Source organism: Lynx canadensis, chromosome C2 (assembly GCF_007474595.2).
Source record: "Lynx canadensis isolate LIC74 chromosome C2, mLynCan4.pri.v2, whole genome shotgun sequence".
NCBI lineage: Eukaryota > Metazoa > Chordata > Mammalia > Carnivora > Felidae > Lynx > Lynx canadensis.
In genome coordinates this window covers 91,227,752-91,247,981 of record NC_044311.2, presented here as the reverse complement: position 1 = coordinate 91,247,981, position 20,230 = coordinate 91,227,752, and the positions used below count along the sequence as shown (strand labels likewise).

The 20,230-nt window shown below is 41.3% G+C and overlaps 1 protein-coding gene across 4 annotated transcripts in view; it reads left to right on the top strand.

Moving 5' to 3' along the window:
* CD86 (CD86 molecule) overlaps positions 1-20,230 on the top strand; it is a 68,358-nt gene that overhangs the window by 35,808 nt on the left and 12,320 nt on the right. For 3 of the 4 annotated variants that reach the window (XM_030329329.2, XM_030329327.1, XM_030329330.1), the window contains exons 2-5: positions 1,636-1,685; positions 13,715-14,050; positions 16,350-16,655; positions 19,578-19,727. In XM_030329329.2, coding sequence (XP_030185189.1) covers positions 1,636-1,685; positions 13,715-14,050; positions 16,350-16,655; positions 19,578-19,727 — 842 coding nt within the window. The remainder of the gene's footprint in view (positions 1-1,635; positions 1,686-13,714; positions 14,051-16,349; positions 16,656-19,577; positions 19,728-20,230) is intronic. The other variant, XM_030329331.1, reaches the window with a different exon arrangement.

Sequence of the window (20,230 nt, the reverse complement as noted above, 5' to 3'; positions counted from 1 at the left end):
TGATACAGAACAACCTCTAAGGTAGTGGCAAGTGTGCAAAATTGTGTATAAAATACTACCACTAGTGTTTAAAAATGAAATGAAAAAAGAATATGGGTCTATGTTTTCATTCTGCTTTACTTAAAATAACTGCAAGTCTAGGCAAGAAACTTAACAGATAGCAGTGGTCACTCCAGTTATGTCTGTGGAGGAAAACTAGATAGCTAGGGGACAGATTGGGAGAGAGACTTGCTTTCCACTATTTATCACCTTTAACTTTTAAATTTAGTTCCATGTGCAGGTATAATCTATTCAAAGATTTTTAAATAAAAAAAAGAGGTTATAGTCTAGAAGGGAAGAAACATAACAGACACTTATAGCCCAAAGTTCTATGCTGAGTGCTATGGGAGCAGAGAGAAAGGGTATCTAGCATAGCCCAAATGGATCAGAGATGGCTCCTCGACAGACACCCCTAAGGAAGACATTTCTTCTATTGGATAAGAAATAGTTGTGCATCTTCTCCTGGGCATTGGTTTGTTGTATCTTAATTAGATCTGTAGATTAATTCACCAATTAGGTTTTCATTTTCACTTTGGTAAAAAGCTATAGGCCAAACTTATGACCTGAACCATGCAGGATGAGCAGATTTCTATGGTAAACATTTAGCATTGGGCTTGTACAAGGCTCCATTTTTTATTCTTGCATTTGTTTTGCTTTTCAACTGTTTCTAATTTTGGTCATTCTCCCCTATTCTATGCTTCCCTGTAAGCCATTCTACAGCCTTTTTTGTCTAAGTTGGGGTAAATGGGTGAGTAAAGAAAGAGGGAGGGTGGAGAGGAAGAAAGAGATGAGAGTATAAAGCAATGCCTATTGTTTTCTTTGGCTCCATCATGTTCTCAAAGAGGGGTTCTTAGACCACCAGCAGCAGCAGCATCACCTCTGAGTTCGTTAGACATGGGTTTCACCCTGCCTACTAATTCAGAATCTCTATGGACAAGGCCCAAATAACTACTTTAACATGATCTGCTAGATGATTTTTATGCACATTAAAGTTCGAGAATCACAGGGAAACCAAAGGCAAGTTGATTGCTAAACATACTCTTTATTTGTCCCATCAAACCCATTGTATTGGTCAAGATAAGTAATGCTAATTACTCCAATAAATAATCCCCAAAATTTCATTAGCTTAACACAATAAAAGTTTATGTTTTGCTCATGCTACAGTCCAATATTGATCACTTTAGGGTGGAAAGAGCTGTTTCATTAATTTGTTCACTAAACCAGTTCCTTTCATAGTGAGGCTTTGCCATCCTCTGGGGCCTTGGATTCTTCCTCTGGATTCTTTGCATCTAAGAAGGCAGGAGAGGGAACAAAGAGAGAGGAAGCTTTGTTGGCAGGTCTGGAAGCAACACCAGTCTTTTCTGCCTACTATTCCCCTGGCTAGAACCCCAATCACATGGCCCACCTAATTGCAGGGGAGGCTGGGGTGTAGGGCATATCTGTGGAGCCAGGAGGAAAAGGAAATAGCTTTGGTGAATACATAGCATGGTCTCTGCCACATCCATGGGCCTAAGTGAATCTCAAACTCCACATGTCATGTTTTGATTTTCAGTGTCATTTTCTAATCAAATTTTATCTTTTCTTTTTTAACTCTAGCACTATGGAACTGAGTCACACTCTCCTTGTGATGGCCCTCCTGCTCTCTGGTAAGAACCTTTGACTTTGTAAAGTCCTAGAATCCTTCTACTGTCTCCCAATGAGTTGACCATTTTGAGCCCAGGCCTGAGACTTGATGGATTTTACTTAATTTCTATACAGTGCTGCACAATACCACATTAAACAACAACAACAACAACAACAACAACAACAAAAAAACAAAACACTTTTCTGCAGAAGAAGGAAGCATCATGATTAAGAACAGGTATCTCAACCAATGGCAGGTGTAGCCTGGGATGGAGCTCCACCCCTCTGCACATCCTCCTCCTTTGCCATCTTATACCCATGGTACTGGATACACAAAGTAAGGTACACTGGCCTGTCCAGCAGCACCCAGGGAGCTATGGGAAGGCCCCTGCTCTGACACCACTGAGGCTTAACTCTTTTGCTCCACACATACTTCCTTCTGGTCTTCTCTGTCCCCATTCCTGGCATTCTCTGGCTTTTAGAAAATAGCTGATGGGCTTCTGAAAGCCTTCCATTAGGGACCACTGGTTTCCATGTTCCCTACCTTCCCTTTCCTCCTCCACTGCCTTCCCTACCAGCCCATGCCCATAGATCATAGTTGCCACTGTTTACTGGAAAGATCAAGAAGCCCAGCCCTGCTACCTACCTCAGTGACCTTCAGCTTGTTGCATCTGTGGATTCACCATGAAGTGAATGAAGCTGAGCTTCAGGGATTCTCACACTTTCCAAAGTCCCCTCTGAGCCTCCATAAGGGGCCCTAGTAGTGTGATCATGAGTCTCCTGCTTTGGTAAAATTTTCATCAATATGATATTTTAACCACAATAGTTAAGACCACTGTCTTTTTCCACTGCAGCTTTCCTCTCCATCACATTCTCCTTCTGTTGGGTGCCACTGTAGTGGCCATGGGCATTTTGTATTTGAATTCTATATTCTTTCTCTTAAAGAGAACTCCCCGTCTCTCCCCACCCCCAACAAAGATGTTTTAGAAGACTCAGGCCTCACAAAACTCAGATCTTCCCTGTTTGCTGCTCCTCTCTGAGTTTCAGTTTCTTCATCTATAAACTGGGATTGATCGAGGTTCCTGCCGCACACCCTGTCACTGGGTGCCTTTAGTTTCTCCTCTCCCGCCCCTTCCTGCTGCTCATTTTCCACACCCTCAGCACCAAGAGAGAAACCATCCCAGTTCTGATGTGGGGCAGGAAGGGAGGGTGAGCTGAGCCCAAGCGTGGCCATAGCAGGAGGCAGGCTGCCCCTCAGTAACCAGCATGCTGGTGAGTTCACCTCCTCCAGAGGGCTGCACACCAGGCCCATGGCCATTGGCCTCATGCCTGCTGTCTGTGATGAGGAGTCAAGGTTCTAGGGAGAGATGATCCCTCAGATTGATGCTAGCTGGGACAGGCCTTTTGTGATTTCTGTTTTCTACTTAGCACCTTGGAGCTTGTTGAGTCCATGAGTATGAGGTCTATAGATGTGCTAACTGACCACTTCACTGGTTTAGGCGAGAACAGAAGCTTCTACGATCCAGGGCCAATAACCTGCTAACTTTAGCTCTTGGGGAGGCATAAGGTATATGTGAGCAAGAGTAAGAGAGAAAGGGGCTAAGACAAGTCTCTGGAGAACATTATCCAGCAGGAAGCCCTTCCCATTCTACTTCCTATTTTATTTACTTGACAAATACTTAGATGTAGCACTTACTTTGTGCCAGGTACTGTTATAAGCATTTTATAAATAATAACTCATTTGAACATCACAATAATTTGCTGCTTTAGGTCTTATTTTGATTCACCATTTTATAGATGTAGAAAAGAGCCCAGAGAGGTTAAGTAATTTGTCTAAGACCAACATAGGTATAAGTGGCAGAGCTTAGATTCATACCCCACAGTGTAGATTCAGCATCTATTCACTTAACCTTGACATTATGCTTCCTCTCCTAACTGTTGCTCATGAACTGTTCATAAGTGGTAGGATTTGTTCCTTGAAGATACAAACAACTTTGTTGGGTAAGGTCACTTATGTCTCAGCCAAGGTCACAAGATCCCCACCAGCACGTCCTCCACCTTCCCTATAGCCAACACCTCAGCTGTCTCTAATGCTTGGGGCCCCCGCCCTTCTCATTACAGTGGCCAGCCCAGCTCTTATGACGTGGGGGAAAAATGAAGAAAAATGGCTTAGAAACAAATTTTTAGAAAAATCTGAACTGAGATACCATTTTCCCCTAAACTTTCTGATTCTGCACACTGAAAGTGAGAATAAAGCTGAGAAACCCTATCAAAACTGAGTCCAGGTGTCACTTTTGCCCTTGTTTTAACTTTGAAACTGCCTGGACACTTCTTAACCTCAGAAAAGAGAATTACCAGTATTGAAACCTTAAAAATACCCCCCCAAATGGTAACTGCTTAAGTTTTATGGCATTAAAAGTATAAAAAAAATAAAAAATAAAAGTATAAGCTATATATTTGGCAATAAAAATTGCAATATTGGGATAGGAAAATGGTGGTACCGGATTAGAATTAGAATGTAGCATTGTCAATGCTTCACATGCTATTAAAAACAACAAAAAGAAGAACAACAACAAAACAGATATCATTCTTTTTTAAAGAAGGGGAAGAATCAACTGAATTTTATCTGTCTTTCTTCTCAGGACACATCTCTGCTTACTGAGTTGGTGAGCATTGACCCGGCCATAGGCAGGGATCCAAGGGAAGAAAGGAGATGCAGTTGGCCCAGTTAATCTGCAGCAAAAATGCAGGGTTGAATGATTTATTTGATGGCAGAGATAAAGCAGTGCAGCAAAATAATTTTGTTTTTCCTCTCCCCCATATCTTTTGTGTCTTCCCCTAGTTGTGGAAATTAGACATTATAGTGGCCACCTCTGCCCTTCAGATGAAAACTGGATGAGAGTTTAAGACTGAAAAGGGAAGGAGGGCCTTGCAGAATTAGGTTACAATTTGTGCTTTGTATTTATAAAGCTAAGGGAATTTCTAGGTGCCACTTGGAGAGACACATTTAACTGTCAAGTTCTGTTTGCTGCTGTCCCAGTGCCTCTGTAACTCTTTAAAGCTGGAGCCAGAGTGGTATTTGGAAAATCAGTAGCTCACACATCAGAAGGAAATTTCTTTCTTGTTTGACTCTTGTTGATGGCTCTCTTATTGTCTGGTAGTGCTTCCCATTTCTTTTGATCAATACCTCTGGCTCAATGAATGTACCCGGAGTATAACTGAAAGTCTTTTTTCACTTTAAAATTTACATAAAATTGGGTCAAACCCTTATTCCACATCTTATGGAAAGGTCCACTGTTTTCCCCCAGATTTTTGCAGGTTCCCGGCGGATGGTTGCATGGAGATTATGTTTATATATGTGGTTACTTTCACTCCTATTTCCTGCTACTGTTGATAGTGGTCACTAAAATCACTACCTAGAGGTGAGCAGATACTTCAGACTTAATTGCAAAATTCCCAAAGAATTGTCGTGAAGCCTAATAGTTGTCCTATTGGGGTCATTCCATGTTAAGCTACTGTTTCAGGGTCTTTTGAAATACATTCATGCAACCCAGTAGGTAGTATCTTATCCCAAAAGTAATTCATCATTTTAGTAGAGTGTTTAGTAAGTTCCAAAGAGTATGGGCTGGGGGGCGCCTGGGTGGCTCAGTTCATTGGTCTTCCAACTCTTGATTTCAGCTCAGGTCATGATCCCAGGGTCATGGAATCAAGCCTCATATTGGGCTCTGAGCTGAGTGTGGGTCCTGCTTAGGATTCTCTCTCTCTCCCTCTCTCTTTCTCTCTCTCTCTCTTGCTCTCTCTCTCTCTCTCCTCTCCTTCTGCCTCTCTCCCCCACTCACTCTCTCTCTCTTTAAAGTGAAAAAAAGGGCACCTGGATGGCTCAGTTGGTTAAGTGTCCAACTTCAGCTCAGGTCATGATCTCACAGCTTGTGGGTTTGAGCCCCGTGTTGGGCTCTGTGCTAACACCTCAGAGCCTGGAGCCTGCTTCAGATTCTGTGTCTCCCTCTCTCTCTGCCCCTCCCCTGCTCACACTCTGTGAAAAATAAAGAGTATGGGCTGTCAGCCATGATAATTTAGTGGGAGATGGTCACTGAATAGGATAAGTGTAGGGTTGTTTAGAAGCAAGAATAAAACTGGGAAAAGAGAATTTCTCTAGGTGTGGATTTATTTTCATTTATCTTGCTTGGTACTTACAGTGCACTTTTGATCTGAGGACCCATGTGCTCAATTTGAATAGGGAACACAGAGGCTTCAATGGTAGACAGACTCCTTCAGAAAGGAGTTAAAAGTTTGAGATATTATGGCTTATTTTTACTTTGTGAGAGATCTTAATACCATTTTCAGAATATGTAACTCTGAATTTTGGCCCCCATGGGACTGTTGTAATTTATGGAAACAAAAACAAACACTTAGTAGCCCTTACTATATAAGCAACATTTTACTTCTAGAGCCAATCTATTCAACAGAAGTGACCCCCTCTTATATTGTCAGGCCATAGGGCCAAGTTCCAGGGCCATAGTTTCAAAGGTATAAAAACACTTTTAACACCCTCTAAGAATATTTACCCATTCTTGGTTTCATTTTCACTTTCTTTAATTCCTTCTTCTTATATATGTGTCTATTAAAAAGCATTCAACTCCTTTCCCCATTTAAAAATCACTTTTCTGGTGTTTACTATAAAGCAACAGATAAGACAGTAAAAACAGTTACATACAGTTATGATCACAATATATATAAGAATCTCTCACATTTACTAAATATTGTTTCATACATACTTTCTAAAGTTTCTAAATTATTTTCATTTTCATAATTTTTGAAATTGCATTAATCCATTGAATTGGAGTTAAAATTTAGTGTGTGTGTGTGTGTGTGTTACCCATTTAGAAGTTATGACCTCACTGTCTTCTTTGGTTGCTAAGGACATTTCAATCTAATTGTCATTTAGGTTTTCTTTCTTCAGTTTTTAAAGAATGAGTTTATAAGTTTGAAAAAATATTTTATGCTTTAAGTTTAGCAGTTTAACCACAACATTTCTAGGTGTGAACTTATTTTCATTTATCTTACTTGATACTTAGAATGTATTTTAAATCGGAGGACCCAAGTTCTTCTCAACTTGAATATTCACAATCTTTATCTCTTCAACTATTGTTTACGTACCATTCCTCCATTCTCTCTTCTTTGAGAAACTCTAGAGCTTCTCACACTAACTGTTCATGATTCAATCTGTTCTTCCACATTTTTACTTCTTTCTCTTTCTGTACAGCATGCTAACCAAGGGTCAGGTAGATCAGCACAGCCAGGAGGTCTTCTCATTGTTGAGGGAGCCCAGAACAAAAGGCTCCAACAGTGTTTTGGACCCTGAGGTTGGGGTGGGGAAGAAAGATGAAGGGAAGTGCTTGGGTTGGACATACTGAGTCAGCATGAAGAAAAGTGTCTTCAAGGCTCTTCCTCTTCCCCAACATTAGGAGACCTCAGGAAAGGCTTCTGAAGGCCTCTGCTCAAGAACTCAAAGGAATCGAGGAATGAAGGTGTCCAGGCTATTAATGTAAATTTTTGAATGAGCATGACTGGCCACAGATCTTGAGTTTTGACTACAGTTCCTATCAGAGATTGCTGTGCATGGGCTGTGCACTAAGTCTGGTGTGGGAAGGACAATTCTTCCCCATGAAGCCTTCTAGGTAAAACCTTTGTAATTCTTTAGGATGAGGACTTAAAAAAAATCACACATAGGTTTTTAAACTAGGAGATGGATTCCTCAGAAGAGACAGACAATAACCAACATACCACATCATGTCAGGGCATGATAACTACTCTGATAAAAAATAAGTCAGTATAAGGAATAGGGAGTGGCAAGGATGCTATCTTCAATAGAATGGTCAGAGAAATCTCCCTAGGTGGTAGCATTTTATGGGAGACTTAATGAAGTGAAGAAATAACTATGAGACTGTATGGAGGAAGAGACTTCTAGGCAGAGGGATCAATACGAGAAAAGGCCTTGAGATAGAGTGTGCCTGCCTTTGGAGGAATAGCAAGGGAGCCAGTGTGGCTAGAGCTAAGTGAGAGAAAGAGGTTTGAAAGGTACCAAGGGCCAGATTATATGAGACCTTATAGACCATGGGATGGATTTTGGATTTAGTTCTCAGGGTGATGTGAAAGGATATGGATTTAATTTTCAGTGTTGTAGGAAGTCATCAGAGACTTCTGAACAGAAGAATTATATTATCTGAGATACACTTTTTTTTAATTTTTTTAACGTTTATTTATTCTTGAGACAGAGAGAGACAGAGCATGAACAGGGGAGGGACAGAGAAAGAGGGAGACACAGAATCTGAAACAGGCTCCAGGCTCTGAGCTGTCAGCACAGAGCCTGACGCGGGGCTCGAACTCATGGTCTGTGAGATCATGACCTGAGCCGAAGTCGGACGCTTAACCGACCAAGCCACCCAGGCGCCCCTGAGATACACTTTTAAAGGATTATTTGGGCTTAAATAACTAGATGTGGGGGCAAGGATGAAAGTGGGGAGATCAATTAGGAGGCAATTGCAATTATCCCAGTGGAGATGGAATGGAGGCTTGGCCTAGGGGAGTATCTGCAAACTCAGTGAGTAATGTTCCAATTCACAATCTATCTCAGTGAGGCAGAAGAATTGATGGAGTGGTGGTAGTAGAAGGAATGAAGTGAAAAGACAGGAAGTGGTGATAATAAGGTGAGGTGCTTGATATTGAGAGCTTTTAGGAGATATAGAGGTAGAATTTTGGTCTGGGGTCTGGTCCAGGGAGGAGATGGCTGGGGTTGCGTGAACAACAACACCATTGGACAGAAAGAGGACAAGAAAGTGGGAGGCCCGACACTGTGTTCATGAAGCTGAAATCACCTGGCCAGGGGCAGTGAAGGAGAAGATAGGAGAAGATAACTATAGCAAGCCGGATGCTCAGATCTTCAGTGAAAAAGGGGCACTTAGGAAGAAGACAGGTAACAGCAGCCATGAGGGGTCATGGATGGTATATTCTGATGGCTTGTACTTCAAAGGAGCAGGGGTTTTTTAATGTATAATGATGTGTTTTCCATTGTACGTTATACAATGCTTCATATATTTTCATAGATAATATTTTATAAAACATATAACATATTTTTATAACTTTATAAAACATATAGATATTATGTTATATATATATATGTATATATATATATATATGTATATATATGGTATATAGGAACCATTCAATGAGGTAGAGGACAAGAACATTTACAGGGGAGGAAGAGAGTATCTGTTGCTATATAAATAGCAGTATTCAGCAGGTAGTTGAATATGGATATCTGGAACTCTAATAAAAGTGACTGGCTGAAGAAAAGCATCTATGAATTATTAGCTTATACTTGACAGGGCAATAGAGAAGAAAAGAATCCAGGGGGGTAGAGAAGAAAAAACATAGAGAGTAAAGAGTAAGGAGAAGATCAAGAACAGGCACTTGAGATAATCAGCATTTAAAGAGTGATCATAGAAAACTGACCAGGAGGTCAGAGAATGGGAAAGATGAGAGTTTCCAGAAGGAGATATGGTCAACACAGTGACATTCAACAGTGTGGTCATATAACATGAGGTCTGAAAGAGCTCTGAATTTGGCATTGGTGGGAAATCACTGACAACCTCTGTGAGGGAAGTTTTGGCAGAGAGGTGGGGGACAGAGCCTGGGGGTGGAGGCAGCAATTGCTGCTTACTCTTTCAGAGAGTCTGACTATAAGAGAAAAAGAAACTAAAAGCAGTAGCGAAGGAAACTGCTGAAGTAACTGCTATGAGGGAGAGTAAGTAGGGTAATCAGCCCAGAGAACAAATTAAGTGAGACGGGAGACTACAGATTTGTAATGTCATCAGTCTGAATAATTGAGTAATTTCCCTGGTACTGCTTAATTATTTAGTTGTAAGAACAGGTATATAGATCAAAAATTAAATGTTCTTAGGATGAATTCTGTACAGCGGGGCAAGTTTATTGGCAAAAGAATGATTGGAAAGATATACTATCATCTAATATGATAGCCGCTAGCCATATACGGCTATTTATATTTAAATTAATTAAAATTAGGGACACCTGGGTGGCTCAGTCAGCTAAGCATCTGACTCTTGATTTTGGGTCAGATCATGATCCCAGTGTCATGGGATCAAGCCCCACGTCAGGCTCTGCACTGCGTAGTAGGAGACTGCTTGAGATTCTCTCTCTCTCCCTCCACCTCTCTCCCCTGCTCCACATGAGCTCCTCTTTCTCTCTAAAATAATAATAAAAAATACTAAATTAATTAAAATTAAATAAGATTAAAAATTCATTTTCTCAGTCACACTAGCTACATATCAAGTGCTCAATGGCTATAGTGGCTGGTGACTGTCACGTTGGTCAGCACAAATATAGAACATTTCTATCATTGTAGAGAGGTCTTTGGTAAGCACCACACTACAGGGTCTAAACTGGATAGAGCTGAGGTATTGATGAAGTCAGAGAACAAACTTAGGTGGAGTAGTCAGGAGCAAATGTTGGAGGAAGATATATCGTGGACAGAGATAATTACATTGAGGTTTAGGATTCTAGGAGCAGAGATGTTCTTGGTGAAAAGGTTCAGGGTTATGTCATGGGAGAGGTGCTGCTGAAATAGCCTGTGGATGAAGATCTTTGAAGTGGAAAAGACCAAAGAAACTTGAAGCAAGGCTGTTGGTGAACTTATCCATACTGAAATCATTCAAATCGATAGTAATAACTGGTTGGAAAGAAGGATCTTGCATCTACTGCCAAAATCCTCAGTGAGCAAAGAAGTAATGACAAGTGATTAGTAGTAACAGCAGTGAGAGAGGTGAACACCTCAAAAGGGGAAGGGTGTTCCTCAAGGTCCTCTCGAAGTGTGCTAAAACAAGCAGTAGCTGGGGACAAAGGGTGGCCTTCAGGTAGGCCAGATTCCAGTGAAAGCACAACCTTGGGGGAAATATTTGATGAAGAGATTGAAGATGTAGAGGAGTTTATTACAATGGAATGAGATTTCCAGGGGGCTTGGTAAAGCTTTGGAGGAAGTTTAGTAAAAGAAGAAAAATTTATGAGTATAAATAAGTATAGTAACATGAGAAGAAGATGGACCTTGAATGTATAAGACATGCATTTGGGGTAGTGGCCTGGAAAGACTAAAGTCCCAGGTGTGGTCGGAGACCTCACAAGGTCATAACACTACAGTTTTGTGTAACTTTTAAACATTATACTGTTAAGGAAGTCCTCAAGTATCCTTTGAAACAAACTTCTCTACTTGATCAGGGAGGTGTCTAGATGGATTCTTGTGTGCCTAGCTCCTGACATCATCATAGAAATTAGTGATAACTAGACCCAGACCTTTTCTGTTACCTAGATGCTGGTCAAGGGAGAGAATCTCAATGCTTAACCACCAGTGGAGTCTCAATGAGTCCAGTAACTGGGTGACCTAAGGTGTGGAGTCATAACAGGGGAGGCCTAAAGCCACTTAGGAAAAATAGATCTTGAGCTAAATGTTCCCCACATTGTCAGAGAGGGAATTAGCTGTGTAGCTCTGAGTGATGTCATGTAAGCCAGTGGTTGGTGAGGAACTTGGAATGTAAATTGTGAAATACTTTCAGTTCCACTCAAGATGGGCCTCAGAGTGATTTCTACCCTAGAGTGAGGGGAAAGGGAGGAGGGACAAATAGGAATAAATTGTTCCTATCACTATCTTCTTTGTTCTACTCCAAAGACAGAGGTAGAGATCCTCTCTTGCAGCTTCTCAAACTGAGCTGTTGTTAAAATGAAGATTCTGACTCAGTAGGTCTGGTGGTGGGGGTGGGGCAGAGATTTCACATTTCTGTCCAGTCCCCTAGTGATGCCCATGCCTTTCACTTTTGATTGGTAGTTGAGGATTGGGGCAGTCAGATGGGTGGAAGGAAAAGCCCTTATAATCTTTGGGAGGAGGGGTGTGGGACCTGAGTCAGAGAATTTAGACTGATCTGTGAGTGGAAAGAGTGAGTAGGAAGGAGAGAGAGGTTCTGCAGAGAAACAGTCATAGACAAAGAAGACAAAAAGAAGAAGCCAAAGTTGAAGTCATTTCCAAGCCCAGAAGACACAGTTGACCACTAAGCAATAATTTAATGTTGACCATTAACTGGTAGAATTTTCAACTATGAGTTTGGTTTCGCCTTTACGTCATCTGCTCTATATATATATATATATATATATATATATATATATATGGTAAATTAGCGATAAAACCAGAATGAGTTTCCCCAGAGATATAGCTACTAGAAGCTTTTACAGCAGGTGGCACTCTTACATTATCATTCAGAGTTTAGCAAAGAAGTAGCAGGAGCCCTCGGATTGCCTTGTAAGGCAATTGCTGTAAATTGTAAGTAAATCTTCCTTAGGTTCCCCTTTCACAGTTCCAGGTACTCAGGTAAATTTTCTCACCACCCTCCAATATGGGAACACATCCCATACAGATGTTGCATTTTATACTTGCCAAGTGTTTTACAGGGTTCTAGTGAGCACAATGCAACAGTCAGTGATTTGAACTTGTGCTAACTCTCAAGAGTGCCCAGAGTCCTCTTCCCTTAGAGTGCAAGACCACCCAACCCTCTTGATTATGTGTTCTCACTGGGCCACACTTTGAATAGTTCAATTTTGCCAAGTGCATGTCACTGTTATATGTCCTACTCCCTCTTAGAAGAGGAACCCACTGATCAGATCAATTCAATTTCTCCCACCACCCTCAAAGAACACCTCAAACGAAACTCCTCTCGTCTCTCTCACCAACCTGCTCTCCTTTCCAGCTTAATGTCAACATCTCTTCACTGAAGTCTTGAATGATGAAGCTTTATTCAAAACCCACCCTAACATTCTCCCCAGGGTGGTATTTAACTTTGTATTAACTAAGAAACAGCATTTCATTTCCCACTAACCCTGCACTTCTCACCCACTACTACTTAATTTCTTGGCCAACTCATACGTAATTCTGTGACTCAGAACAAGTCCTACAAAAACCCTATAATCAATCACATTTAAGGAGTTAGGTGGCCCACATCCCTTCCACACTTCACTATGTCCTTAGGGGTGAAAGCCTTTATCTGAACTTTCCCAGCATGTCCTCCAGGGGTTGTAAAAATTTCCAGTGGCAACGCATATGGGGAAGAGCAAGTTTCTCGTACCTGGGGTTTCCCCAGTACTCCAAAGGCACATCCTCACCTTCTCATCTATGATTCATTTCCAGGATTTTATTCATGTACCTTAAATGGTTTTTGACCACCACAAACCCAAAACAACCATCATATTGGCACAGTTCTCCTTCTGATCCCTGAAAGAGCTTAGGGAGGTCACTGAAAATAGAGGCTTTGGTTGACCGTGTCATTTCCAAACTGCTTTATATCCTTGGGCGAGCTGGCCATGGAAAGCAGTATTCATGAGGGAAGCTCTACAAAGGGAACTGTTTGAATTTCAAAGATATTAATGTAATACCCAACTATCAAGGCATAATGAAAGGGAGGGAGTATCAAATTTGTTGCCATTATCAGAAATCTTTCAACTATAGCAGGCCAAGGGATAAGCGGATAGGGAAGGGAAGGGAGAACTTTTGGTGATGGCATAGAAGTAATGGACCTTGTAACAGCTACAATGAAGAGAATCAATATTCAGGTTACAGGAAGGTTAATAGATGGATGAATGTAAATGTATTATCTAACTCTGCTGGTTTTCCCTGTCTTGGGATTTAAATTCACAGAACCATAGTACTTGAAAGATTCTTGGAACACTTAGTCCACCCCTTCATTAAACTGATAAGGAAAGTGCATTTCATAGTGGTTGCAGTTTGCACAAAGCCCACTTTAGTTAGCAGTGGAGTGAGAGAGAACAAAGGTCCCATTCTCCAGATGCCAGTATATTGCACATTCCAGAGTTTAATATCTAGTTCTTTAGTATCTGTACTGGTGAGATAGCATCTGGGTATTGTATAAAGATAAATGGAGTTGTTTTTTCTTTTTCCTTCTTGCTTCACCTTCTCCAATCTCCACCTTTCCTTTTTTAGGTGTTTCTTCCATGAAGAGTCAAGCATATTTCAACAAGACTGGAGAACTGCCATGCCATTTTACAAACTCTCAAAACATAAGCCTGGATGAGCTGGTAGTATTTTGGCAGGACCAGGATAAGCTGGTTCTGTATGAGATATTCAGAGGCAAAGAGAACCCTCAAAATGTTCATCTCAAATATAAGGGCCGTACAAGCTTTGACAAGGACAACTGGACCCTGAGACTCCACAATGTTCAGATCAAGGACAAGGGCACATATCACTGTTTCATTCATTATAAAGGGCCCAAAGGACTAGTTCCCATGCACCAAATGAGTTCTGACCTATCAGTGCTTGGTATGTAATCAAGGGCATGTTCAGATCCCTGACCTTCTCAGATGAGACTGCAATGAACAGAGAAATGTTGCAGGGGGTAGGGTTGGGGAGGTGAGAGGGGTGGGGGTGGTACCTGGAGAGAGAAGGCAGGGGCCAGCCATTTCTGGGAAGTCCATTTGAAGGGAAGGCAAGGTTTGGTAATAGGGAACTGAAAGTCCTTGTACTTTTTATAGATTGCTTCTGAAGGATCACCAAGAATCTGCTTTGGGGGCAAAATAGAGCTAACTGAACAAAGTTAATGTGGCCAAGGGAAAACCATGGGTAATTTGGCCATTACTAAGTTTACAAAGCTATATAGGCCTCAGATTTCTTTTATGTTCATTTTTTCCTTTGGTCCAAGATTTCTCACCAACTAAATCTTTGCCTAGAGCAACTAGCAAAGGTAATAGCTGATTGATCTGGGTTTTTTCTTCAACCACCTGGAGGTCACTTATGAGTTGTTTGCTGACCAACCAAGAGCCTGGTTGACGAAGGGAAATAACCCAGAACACATAATCCCCAAAAGTGACAATTCAGCTCCTCTTTTTTTCCAGGCCCTGAAAAGTCTACATATCACTACAGTTTTTTTTATTATAATACAGTAAAATTAATTATTTTATTTTGATGCATAGCTCTGTTGATTTTGACATATGTATAGATTTATGTAACCACCACTACAAATAGGATATAAAACATTTTTGTCACCCTAAAAATTTTTCCTCATGCTGTATCACTTTATTATCATATCCTCTCCATATGCATAACTCCTGTTTTGCATCCTACAGTCTTAACTTTTGAAAACGTCACTTAAATGGAGCCACATAGTACATAACCTTTTAAGATTGGCTTCTTTTTTTCAACATAATGCCTTTGAGACTCATCTAAATTGTTGCATGTATCAAAAGCCTGTTGCTTGCTATTGCTGAGGAGTATTATATTTTATCCACTCAGTGTATGGCAAGACATTGGGTTGTTTTCAGTCTATTACAGTTGTTTTGGGTCTATTATAAATAGAGCTTCTGTAAACATATACAAGTTTTTGTGTGAATGTTAAGTTTTCATTTCTCTCAGTTAGATACCCAGGTGTGAGATTACTAGATTCAGATTAATTTTTAATGAAACTGGAAAAGGCAGATCAACACTGATTTTGAAAACACAGAGTTAAAGCAAAGGCAAAGTAGAAATAGAATGATGAGTTGCTCCCTTTAAGCTTTATGTGATTTAAAGTAGGCTGCAGGACTTTTGGAACATTTTGTACACATGCTAAATCAATGTTTTTAAAGTATGGCCAGATACCATTGAGAAACATGGTGTGTTTTAGGTGGGACACAATCATTTTTCCAACCTGTGATTCCACAGATATTGTTAAGGAGGGCGAAGTAGGTAGCACCATGGCAACCCACTTTCTACAGACTCCATAAAGTATAGGCAGGGTACTTACAAAACTTACAAAAACAGGGTACTTACAGCAAAACTTACAAAGATGACATGCAAATCACTGTTAAAGGCAATCTACTAAATTATAAATTAGTATGTAGAACCTGAAAGCTACCCAGTGACTACTGAAGAAGAACAGGGATCTGGCTGGCAGAAGGGGCTAGGTGCCAGTGATCCTCAATGGCCACAGGAATCTGAATGGCAAACCAAGGCAGGGGAATCTCTGTGTTTATCAAGATCATATATTTTCCCTAAAAATGGCTGGGTTCGACCTTCATCTTGTACATGATGTAGAAAACTTGACAGTTATGCCCAAAACCAATATTCTGAATTTCTAAATCCAAAATCCCCATCCACTCACTTACCACTATCTTGCTTGGGGTTCTGGAAGATATGGCCCAGAGTATGCCAGCACCATAAACTCGGCTGGTGTCAATCCCTTTCTGCCTCCTTAGTCTGGCAAGCTGGAACGTACCCCACGAGACGGCTGAGTTCTAAAGTCACACCAGTTCTCCTTCCCAAGACTCCACTCTCCAGCACAATGGCCTCATTGTGAATCTTTGGTGACTCAATTTCAGCCCTCCTTTCACTCAGAGAGTACCCCCCTGATTTGGGTAAGCTGGTAGTAAGCATAGTCCAAAACTCTATTCTTGAAAAATACATGTGGGGTCATTATGAAGCTCTCACCATGGACTGAGGCCCACAATTTACACACCTGGAGGCTCCCAGATGTGCCCCCAGTGAGTTCCCAGATCAGAGCGTTATTTGCAGTTGTCTTCTAGACACATCTAAATTTAGACTGATTTCTTTTTTTTTTTTTTTTGTCTCTTTATTCTGCTTTCAGCTAACTTCAGTCAACCTGAAATAACAGTAACTTCTAATAGAACAGAAAATTCTGGCATCATAAATTTGACCTGCTCATCTATACAAGGTTACCCAGAACCTAAGGAGATGTATTTTCAGCTAAACACTGAGAATTCAACTACTAAGTATGATACTGTCATGAAGAAATCTCAAAATAATGTGACAGAACTGTACAACGTTTCTATCAGCTTGCCTTTTTCAGTCCCTGAAGCACACAATGTGAGCGTCTTTTGTGCCCTGAAACTGGAGACACTGGAGATGCTGCTCTCCCTACCTTTCAATATAGGTAAAGCTGCTTCCCAAGACTATTTCTTTCAACAGGTATTATACACAAATGGTTGAGGCAGATCACTCAATGTGCCTTGCTTGCCAGGAAACCTCCAATGGGGTCATTTTTTGGTACTATTAGGGAGGACTCAGACAGAGGTCTCCTCTCCATCTGAGTGCTGCAGGGTCCCAGAAACTATGAACGCATGCTGCACTTGAGGAAGTATGTTCTTAGCCCAGTATTTTGGGCTACCTTTGGATAGAATATTTTGAAATTCAGTCAGAAAATGCAAGATTCCTCCAGGCTAGAATTCTTCCATTCATTCATACACACACACACACATCATACATACATTCATACATAACAGTACATGCTGAGTATAGAACCATTCTATACATTGTTGACTGCAGACATGAAAGCTGAAAGGTATAAGACATGTTCTCTGCCCTCAAGGACCTTCTAATAGAATCAGAACTCCATGATGTAAACACATGGAAAACTTGATTTTAAAAAGGTTGGAGTTAGAGTCTAAAGCATATCCCATGGAAATATGTGACCAAATTTAAAAACAAGAATGACTGATAATCAGTTTTATAGACATTCAGAGGTAGGTAACTTCCTTGGGAATTCTTCCTAAAGGAAACGGGATCTTAAAAGATAACTGGGCTTTAAAATTATGGTGAAGAGATGACAGGCATCAGACTAGTGGTTTCCTAAACAGAAAGAAAAATTCTCAGCATCCAGGCTTAGAAGGTGAGAAGACCGGGGCGCTTGGGTGACTCAGTCAGTTAAGCATCCGACTCTGGCTTAGGTCATGATGTCATAGTTTGTGGGTTTGAGCCCCATGTTGGCCTCTGTGCTGACAGCTCGGAGGCCGGAGCCAGCTTCAGATTCTGTGTCTCCCTCTCTCTCTCTCTCTGCCCCTTCCCTACTTGCACTCTGTCTCTCCCTCTCAAAAATAAACATACATTAAAAAAGAAAAGTGAGAGGACCACAATCAATTCACAGTATCTGATACGGGCACAGGTGGTGGTGTGGGCATATGCATCAAGGAAAGACTCAGAAGCAGAAGTTCTTGTGGCATGTTGACAGTATAGTACAGGGTCCAGTCTAGTTGGAGGAAAGGGCTGACGATAAAGCAGTGTCTGCTAATATGAGCCTGACATTTTAAAGTCTGGCTTTGCCCTGGAAGAAATGTATCCATATTTGAGACTTCACTTGTGAGGAGCAGTAACTCCAAGATTCTCTCCTGGAATAAAGGGACCCTGTACCCACACTGCCCTTATGGCTGCTTCTGATCCTGACCCCTTTTCCCACACGTCTGCCTTCTGCTTACCTTGGCCCCTTCTCCAATTCTCCCTTTTGGTTTTTTCCTCTTCTAAGGCATCCATTCAACTTCTTTCTTAATCCTCTAACCCTGCTGTTTCCTCTCTCCTGGTGTCTCATTGTTCAAACATAACTTGGTCCATGGACACATTCTTATGGACAGTCCTTGGGGCCAACAAGCTTTACCGGTGGCCCAATCCTTTCCTTCTACTGATTTCCTCCTGCTAAGACACTTCTGCCTCTGAGAGTCCAGTAAATAGGCCACATAGCCTGTCCTGGTTGCTTCACTGTAACCTCTGTTGGCCTAATAGTAGCCTCTCCTAAGCTATCCCTGAGGTTCAGCACCTGTTTGGAGCCAGCAATACCACCACACCTAACATGCCTTGGGGCCTTCTGCCATGGCTTCCTCTGCCATGCCTCCCACAGTCTACAAATGAACAGGGCATTACCACCACTGTAGCTTCATCATGTCTCACCTTTCTGCTGTTTCTCCACTACTGTCAAAACCTTCCCAGCTATCACCATATTCAGAAATGTTTTAGCTCTAGCTGCCTCAGGAAGCCAGGGCTTGCCTCTCTGTATCCCTGTTCTATGGCTTGATCAGAAATTGAGTAGACCCTGAATCAAGGAATCTTTTTGAGTGTCAAAAGGTAGCAGTCTCCATGTTATCAAGTATAACTTCTCTATACTGGGAATGCCAAACAGGCTCAAGTGGGATAAACTGGGACAGACTCAAAAAAGTGTTGAATATGGCCTGTAATGGCAGCAACTCCTTTTCTTAATGTCTTAGGAACAAGGTATGGATCCACAAATTGCAGCTAAACTAATAGGTCAGTGGTTCCTATTTGCCTGTAATTTGAGATTAACTATTGAAATCATTCCCATAAATTGTCTATAAAATGGGCCACTCAGTTATAAGCTTTCTCTCCAAAGTCTGTTTTTCAACTTTGTAGAAACTTAGAAGTCCCCATGCAGGAAAGAATGTCCTGACCTCCCAGGAGCTGATTCTAAACCGGTTTCCTCAGGGCATGAAAAGATATCAAAGGTTTTCTAGTAGGTGATACATTCTGAAAGCCCTGCTTTTTCCACTGTGACCTCAGTGGAAGAAACAAATAAACAAACAAGCAAAACTGGAGATAGGAAGCTGTTATATTTGTCCAAGTGAGGTATGTCTGACACCTGATCTACAGATGATAGTGGATGGAAAAATTATTATAAGGGAAACTTCAGGACCCCAGGGCGTGACTATGCCTGGGCTGAGGAAGCATGCTGCTGCACAGATGACTATACATTCAAAACCTTCAGCATGGGTACCATATCCATGCACAGAACCAAGGGCCAGTTTGACACTCTTCTTCTAGATCACAGTCCTTGTCATCCCAACCTCTGGGAAGAGAAGGTAGCTTAGTCCAAGCATTTGGCCAGGAGCAATGGCTTGGTTCTTAGCTGTGAGGCCCTGTGACTCGGGCTTTCTATGGCTTCAGATTGTGGATTTCAGGCTCCTCTGGCAGTAGAACCCTGGGGAGATGTTGACTTGTAAATGAAGACAACAGTAATTATAAACCTTTTATAATCAACCTTCCTGGCTGATTGAAAACTTGTGGTCATTTCTAGATGCACAGCCTAAGGATAAAGACCCTGAACAAGGCCACTTCCTCTGGATTGCGGCTGTACTTGTAATGTTTGTTGTTTTTTGTGGGATGGTGTCCTTTAAAACACTAAGGAAAAGGAAGAAGAAGCAGCCTGGCCCCTCTCATGAATGTGGTGAGTCAGTGCTTGTCCTCTCTACAGATTGCTATTTTGCAGCTACCTCCTGATCAGCTGCCTTCTGGAGCTCATTGACTGAGCTCAGACTGGCAAAAAGTCAGCAAGTGGCTGGAGGAAAAGGTTTTCCCTCAGAGTTTGTAGCCCATATAGATGGGACTCAACATTGCTCTGGATTTCTAGGAGAGGCAACATTTCTAAGGTTTACAAAGGTACTTCTGGTTTCCAGACAAAGCTGATTATTCCTTGCTTTACCTACCTCACTTCATGAGTTCACTGTGAACATTTAAATGAAGTAAAATGGTGAAAACACTTCTAAATGTTAGTGATTATGGACCTGGCAGAGTTCAAGCAGGGAAGCTTGGTGGGAGGAGGGGAGAATTAGATGACCATAAGATTCACCTTCTCATCTCTAAAAGTCTAGGTTTCTGAGGAAAAGAAAGTGGGATGAATTGTTCCCCCTTGACTTGTTAAAATAATATTATTATAAAAATAATAATAAA